This window comes from Saccopteryx bilineata, chromosome 9 (genome assembly GCF_036850765.1).
Source record: "Saccopteryx bilineata isolate mSacBil1 chromosome 9, mSacBil1_pri_phased_curated, whole genome shotgun sequence".
Taxonomy (NCBI): Eukaryota; Metazoa; Chordata; class Mammalia; order Chiroptera; family Emballonuridae; genus Saccopteryx; species Saccopteryx bilineata.
This window is the reverse complement of record NC_089498.1, coordinates 38751757-38758740: the sequence shown is the minus strand read 5'-3', so window position 1 is coordinate 38758740 and position 6984 is coordinate 38751757. Positions and strand designations below refer to the sequence as shown.

General features: G+C 57.8%; 1 protein-coding gene and 1 long non-coding RNA gene across 4 annotated transcripts in view; one reads left to right on the top strand and one right to left on the bottom strand.

The window, feature by feature from the left end:
* Positions 1–13: 13 nt before the first annotated feature.
* SLC22A31 (solute carrier family 22 member 31) lies at positions 14–5232 on the bottom strand. Of its 2 annotated transcripts, none has more exons than XM_066243579.1 (9): positions 4843–5232; positions 3095–3198; positions 2844–2998; positions 2374–2542; positions 2017–2162; positions 1818–1926; positions 1483–1697; positions 977–1088; positions 14–442 (listed from the first exon to the last, which is right to left on the bottom strand). In XM_066243579.1, exons 1-9 carry the CDS (start codon positions 5218–5220, stop codon positions 136–138), a joined length of 1695 nt encoding a protein of 564 aa, XP_066099676.1. In that variant the 5' UTR covers positions 5221–5232; the 3' UTR covers positions 14–135. The 2 variants fall into 2 exon arrangements, with proteins under 2 accessions (XP_066099676.1, XP_066099677.1); XM_066243580.1 differs by lacking the exon at positions 4843–5232 and adding an exon at positions 4157–4289.
* Positions 5233–5407: 175 nt separating this feature from the next.
* LOC136313548 (uncharacterized) overlaps positions 5408–6984 on the top strand; it is a 32210-nt gene continuing 30633 nt past the window's right edge. Inside the window, exon 1 of one of the 2 annotated variants that reach the window (XR_010727161.1) lies at positions 5408–5533. This is a non-coding gene — a long non-coding RNA (uncharacterized lncRNA). The remainder of the gene's footprint in view (positions 5534–6984) is intronic. The other variant, XR_010727162.1, reaches the window with a different exon arrangement.

Below are 6984 nucleotides of genomic sequence, written 5' to 3'. Positions count from 1 at the left end.
CCATGGACGCCTTTATCCTCCACATATGGTGGCGCTGGTGGGGAGGCCAAAGCCCCCAGGAACTCCTTCACACTGACCCCTCTGCCCACACTGACATGTGGCCATCTGAGGGGAGGTGTGTCTGTCCAGCCAAAGTCACCCCTCCTGGAGCAGCAGAGGCTGGGACCGGCAGTGGGAGGGTGGCAGCAGGGGCAGAAGATCCTGGCGAGGGTGGCCCCGAAGGAGCGGTGATCGGCGCAGGCGGTCCGCATCCTGCAGTGACTGGGGCAGCCCGCGGCCACGGCTCTCAGGCAGCAGCAGGACACACAAGAGGGCGAGGATGGCGAAAGAGGCGAAAACCACATGTTGCAGGAAGAAGCCCCGCCGGCCGTGCATGTCGGCGAGGGGGGTGGCCGCCTGGCCCAGAAACCCGGCAGCCAGCACGAGGCCCAGCCCTGCTCCCCTGCAGGAGAGGGGACAGTGTGGGCAGCCTGGGCAGGTGGCCACCCTCGCAGACGGATGGAGGTGCAGACGCAGTGTGTGACTTTCAGTGCCCCCAGGCAGGGCCAGCACCAGGGAGGGGCCAGCCTCCAGCGGAATCACAGGTTGGGGGCTCCAGGAAAACAAAACTGGTAACAATTTTGTGGGGAAGCTGCTCCTCCCTGCCTTGCAACAAGTTTTGTTCTTTTTATTAGAAAACTGGCAAACAAAATTTCCCCTCGAATTCTTCCCTCTCTGGGGCTGGCTCATTTCTGCCCCTCCCTTAGGCCTCCATCTTCCCTTCTTCCATTCCTGAGCTGTTGTCCAGACCTTTCTGTGCCAGTGTCCCTGTGTCGCCCAGGATAAGACAATCTAAACTCAGCTGTGATGGAATGGAGAACTCTTGGGCATAACTTGGGAAGGGAGGGTGTGGAGTTATCGGATCCTGAGAGGGCTCTGGGGGCTGTGCTGGCAGGACTCTGTGTCCTGCCCTGTGGCTGGGCAGCCCCAAGCTCACCTGATCACTGTGGGGAAGATCTCGGCTGCAAAGAGGCTGCTGAGGGTGGACACGGCCTGGGAGGCCAGGAGCCCCAGGACAGAGAGGGACAGCACAGTCCAGCCTGGCAGGTCTGGGGATGAAGAGAGGGATCCACGCTGCCCATACCAGGCTGCTGCAGGGCCCTCCCCTCACCCATGTCTCAGGGGTGCTGCTAGGCCTGCCCTCCCCAACCTTTCACCCCTGCACCTGCACTCTGGATTTAGCATCAGGTGTTCCAGGCTGCCCCCCATCCTGACCAGGCATCTTCACATAGATCCTTTTAGCCCCTTAACTCTCTGGGCCTCAGTTTCCATGGGTACACAGTGGGAAGATGAACAAAGTAAAAAGAACGACAGCCTCATCCCAACACACTGTACTTCTCTCGTGACCCCAAGAGGGGGCTGATCCCAGGGCCCTCCCTACCCCATCAGGCTGACCTCAGCTAGACAGAATAAACCTGTTAGCCTGCTGGACCCTGCACTCACACTGGGCCCCTGAGAGAAGCAGCAGAGACATCAGGCCCATGACCAAGGTGCCCAGCAGCAGGACCAGGCGGCGCCCCCAGCGATCCGCTGTCAGCAGCAGGAAGATAGTGGCGGCCACCTCTAGACCGGCCCCCAGGAAGTAGGGCCCATAGAAGGCTGGCTCACGAGGGACCAGTCTTTGGAGGAAGCTGGCTCTGATGCCCCCACCGACCAACCTGAGAGGGAGGGCAAAGCTATGGATTCAGCCAAAGCTGGGGACTCTGGCAACTGAACCCCTCCAGGGGGCAGGAGGCACAAATCCCTCTCTTAGCCCACCCGCACCCTCCCCTCCTCACGAACTGAAGCCCAGGATGAGTCCATTCCTCCAGGTGATGCGGGTATGCCAGAGCTCCAGGACCCAGTAGTGCTGGGGCTGGGGGCTCCCTGTAGACAGCACGTCCAGCTCTATGGATATGAGAGAACACGACAGGGTGCATGTGTGGGGGTGATGCCTCTCCAGCACCCAGGCCTCCCTTCTCCCGGCTGGTTCATTACCCGCAGCCAGGGAGTTCTCGTCCTCAGAGCTATTCTCAGGGTCTACACCACTGGCTTCAGCAAAGTGCCACAAGATCTTCCTGGCTTGGGCCAGTTGCCCTGTGGCCAGCAGCCAGCAGGGAGACTCAGGGAACAGGGTTGGGAACCTGCAGGGGAAGGGTGAGGATGCCTTCTGGTGCTTCCCACAGGGATAACAAGGGGCCAATGCCCCTGCTCCCTGCTCCTGAGGTCAGGACATAAAGTGACTTTCGGTGTACCTGTCCCACATCCACATGCCTGGTGCTGCACAGGGGTGCAGAGCAAAGGGACACAAGTAGCCTCCACGGAGGCTGCTAACCCATTTCCCGCCACACTTACCCCCAAAAGAGCAGCAGGAGTCCTGTTGCCAGCGCGCTCAGCCCCTGCAGAAGGCGCCAGTCCTGCGCCAGCAGGGCCAGGCCAGGCAACAGCAGAGTGCCTGCCACCGAGAAGAGGCCGGCACCCATAGAGAACGTCAGGCGGTGTGGCGGATCACACAGCTCCAGGCCTGAACAGACACAGATGGCCTGAGGCTGAGTCCTCTAGAGAGAGCTGCTCTGTCCAGGGCCCTGGGGACCAACTGCTGACCTTCCCAGGAGCTGGATATCTGAGGCCAACTCAGAGTCCACTCCAGCACCTAAGCCTGCCTGCAAACAGCAGAGCTCACATAGCAAACAGTGCTCTCCCATCTTTTCAAGAGCCCTCAACAGGAGTACAGAGAGTCCTCCCAGGCCACTAATGTCCTCCTCCAGCAGAGTCAGAGGCCTGGCCTGAGTGGGTGATCCCCTCCCGACTCCCACGATACTCACGAGCCACGTAGAGGGATAGGGAGGCCCCCGCCAAGGCCCCCCCATGAAGCAGGCGCAGGGCAAGCAGGGCAGGAAAGCTGGCAGCCAGGGCCTCACCAGCCCCCAAGCCTGTGGCCAGCACCAAGGAGGCCACAAACACAATCCGGCGGCCAAACCTGGAGGGCAGTGGGGGACACACATGGATGCAGGTCAGGACAGCTCAGGGATTTAGCTGGACCTTGAGGGACTCAAGGGGAGGGGCAGCACCTCACCGGTCACAGCCCATGCCCAGGATGACACAGCCCAACAACCAGCCCAGGAGGTGGCTTGTCTGTTCCAGTGGCACCTTCCAGCCGTCCTCACACACGAGGTTCCACTGCAGGGGACACCCGTCACCTGTCAGCCAGCCAGGACTCCCTTCCTTGCTGAAGTCCCCAGAATGACAGGCTGGAAGGGAGCCCTAAACATCCTGCTCCAATTCCGTCCTAGATAGAAGGGGAAACTAAGGCATAGAGAGGACAAGGGACCCCCTCAAAGTCACACAGTGTGGTCTCCTGACTCTGGTGGGCTTCACATAGAATTGGAATAATTCCTGGTCTAAGCCTCCAGCGGATAATGACCTGGGGTCCCCAGAGTACCCATATGGAGCCAAAGTCTTGTTTCTATCTTTTCTGGATGGAGTTCCACCCACCTCTTTCCAGCCCTCACTCTTCCCCGGGGGCTGGACCTTGGCTGATCTTAGTTTCTACCTGCTGTGCCCAGGGCCCCCAGGGCCCCGAGGGCCTCACCCTTGCTTCTCCCTTGCTCTGCTCACTTCAAGAGCAACTCCCGGAACAGACTGCAGGGCTTTGTTCACCTGCTTTTCCCGGTTAAGGGCCCTTGACCTCAGTTTTGCACCTCCCCACCTCTTCTCTCAAGGTCCTGTGCCTTTTTTACAAGCTTAACATACTTTTGGGGGTCACACTATGTCAGAGTTTTTATTTTAAAATCTAAGTTGTGAAAGCTGGTGGGGCACTAATCAATCGATACACCAACAGGAGGGGAAGAGTGTGGTGGGACGGAATGGCTTGGAGGAGAGAAGCCCTGCTGGTTTGAGAGCCCCAGACAGGCCTGGCAGGGATGTGGCAATCTTGCTCCAGTTTCCACACTGGGGCTCATCCTCCCAAGGGTGAGGGAGCAGCTGTGGGGCTGAGGCTGCCAAAGAGAGGCAGGGATGGGCAGGCCCTAGCCGGAGGGTAGCACATAAGTTACAAGCTGCCCCTTCCCTATTTCTTCCCACCCAGACCCGAGTTGCCCTCTCAGGTGCGCCTTCCTCTAGTCCAACCAGCACATACCTCACAGGTAGGAGGTCTGCCCTTCGCAAACTGAACTGTCTGTATTGCTCCCATGATTCAAAGTCTTCTGTTCTGGGAACCCAGTCTTGACACAGCCCAAAGGTATAGGTTGCTCAAAATGGTTGGGCACTGAAGTGAACTGGCGCGCCTACCTGGTCATACCTTCAGTTTAACTCTCCCCCCCCCCCCCCCAGGCTGCTTGCCCATCTTGGCAGCCCTTGGCCAAGCCTCAGGCTGCCAGGAGGCCCGTCAACCTGCTGCGTTGGGCATCAGTAGCACTATCATGGAGGCGGTGACAGCACCCCCAAATGAGAGCCTCAGTAAAACAAGGGCAGAAGGACAAGTGAGTAAAGGAGGGGGAACAGAAGATGGAGGAGCAGAGGAAGAGGGGACAGAGAAAAGAGGGAGACAGGAGGAGAAACAGAAAAAGGGGAAAGAGGAAGGGGGGGAAAGAGGGGAAACATAGAAGGGAGCAGAGAAAAGAGTGAAAAAGGGAGAAAGGAGGGGAAACAGGGAAAGGGGACGGAGGAAGGGAAGATGGAAGAAGGGGGGAAAAAGGAGGGGGTACAGAGGAAGAGAAACAGAGAAGGACCAAAGGAATGGGGCTACAGGACAAGGGGGTACGAAGGAGGGGAACAGAGGTGGGGGGAGCAGGGTGCAGTAGACCCCAGCTAGTCCTCCCGCACCTGGGTAACCGGGCTGCGCAGCAGGCCGGCGGCGGGCAGCGCGTAGTGCCAGCCGCGCGTGCAGGACCGCGTGCCGTTGGGGCGGGCGCGGGGCGTGGGCTCAGGGTAGCGCAGGAGCAGGCAAGAGCTCCAGGCGCGCGCGGGGCCCAGGCGCGGCACGCTGGCGTCGAGCAGCGCGGGTCCACTCAAAGCGCGCAGCGCTGGGGGCAGCAGCGTGGGGTCCGGTCGGCAGTGGTGCGCGGGCAGAGCGGTGAGCAGCGGCTCCGACCCCAGCGCCAACCCCAGCGCCACGCACGGCAGCCACGATGCGGCGGCCAGCAGGCGCCGGGCCCGGCCGAAACCTCCCGCCGCGCGCAGCACCGGCACCTCAAACTCCATTCGCGTTCTCTGCGCCCGGGCGAAAGAGGAGGAGGAACCTGCCGGGCTGGGTCCTGTAGCTTGCGGGGCCTAATGGGCGGGGTCGACAGGTGAGCCCAGAGGGAGCGGAGCCGGAGGGCGGGGCCGACAGGTGAGCCCAGAGGGAGCGGAGCCGGGGGGCGGGGCCTGAGGACGGGGCTAAAGAGGGCGACGAGGCCGTAGAGGGCGGAGCAGGTCCCTGGCGCGGGACCTGAGCGGGGCCGACGCCAGGTCGGAGCTGAGGGGCTAAGGCCAGAGGGTGGAGCCAGGAGAGAGACCACGGAGGGCGAGGCAGGTGAGCGTCTCAGTGCCTAGGGGACTGCGGGGGCGTGGCTGCGGGGACGTGCCTGGCTGGGCGTCCTCGCGCTGGGCGTGGTCGAGGTCCACTCAGCAGTTCGTGGTTCCGGTGGCGGCCGGGCTACGCTGGAGGCTGGGCCTGGGCTGTCTTTGCGGACTCGGGGCGGACGCTGTCTTAGGCGTCTCTGGTGCCTGGGGGTCCCGGCGACCGCCTGAGAGCCCAGGAGCTGTGGGGCTCCTATGGAGCGTGGGCTGCCACTGCCCCCCTGCGGCCTGAAGCGACCTTGCAGCCGTCCTCCGGTGTCAGCTCCCGCCGTTTGCGTGGCCGCCGTTGCTGCAGCCTCCACGGAGTGTGGTATCGGTGCTTCATGCTCTACGTTTTCAGAAGTTTGAGAATTATCGTAATTATTTTGCAAAACGAGTTTTAATTACTTTGTCTAGCTCTGGGTCCTTTTGAGAACTTGGCTCGGAATGGCTTTGCGTTTATGGATTAATTAGGGGCACCGACACCGTCACCCTAGTGGAGGCTTCCATCCCAGGAACGAAGTAGGTTGCGTTTGTTTTCAACTTCTGTTCTTCGCAGTGAGGAAAATTACAGTAGGTCCTATAGATTACGTCTAAATATTTCCAACTAGTTCGCTTTCTGTTACTTTGTGAAGGGACTGTGCATTTGCTGTTTCCAACTGGCGATTATTTTTTGCACTTAAGGCTGTTACTGTTTTTAAAAAATATTTTATTGACGTGGAATACTCATAACGTAAAACTAACCATTTCATACTACCATCACCTTTATCAAGTGCCAAAATATTTTCATTACCTCAAAAGAAACCTGGTGCCCATTAAGTAATCAGTACCTCTTCTTCATCCTGCCCCCAACCCCTCAACCACCAGCCATACAATATGTGGTCTTTTGGGTCTGGCTTCTTTCACTTAGAATGTTTTCAAGGTTCACTTACATTGTAGTATCTGTCAAGACTTTATTCCTTTTTATAGCTGAGTAATAATCTATAATATAGATCTGTTACATTTTGTTGATCTGTTCATCTATTGATGGATATTTGGGTGTTTTCCACTTTTTGCCTATTGCATGAGTAGTATTGTGAACATTGGGAGTACAGCAGGTTTTACAGTAACACTCTGTTCAGAGTCGTTTTGTTATACATAGATGAGACGATTAACTCTTATTTATATCAATTAGCCTATGGTAAAATTGGTTTCATTGTACATCATTTCGCTTAGTCGCAGAATCTATCATTGATGTTAAACGAGGAGTTCTTGTACAAGTATTTGAGTACCTATTTTCAGATCTTTAGGGTGTATGTGTAGAAGTGAAATTGCTGGATCCATAGTGAGTCTATGGTTAACTCTTTGAGGAACCACCAAACAATTTTCCACAATGGCTGCCTATTTTACATTCCCATCAGTAATACACAAGGTTTACAGTCTCTC

Excerpts from the sequence above, each read along its gene's own strand:
- SLC22A31 (XM_066243579.1), bottom strand. The coding sequence starts at position 5,220 with ATGGAGTTTGAGGTGCCGGTGCTGCGCGCGGCGGGAGGTTTCGGCCGG. Across the intron at positions 2,999-3,094 it reads CTGGGCATGGGCTGTGACCG|GTTTGGCCGCCGGATTGTGT; the intron begins GTGAGGTGCTGC and ends ACTGCCCTCCAG. Across the intron at positions 1,927-2,016 it reads CGAGAACTCCCTGGCTGCGG|AGCTGGACGTGCTGTCTACA; the intron begins GTAATGAACCAG and ends TCATATCCATAG.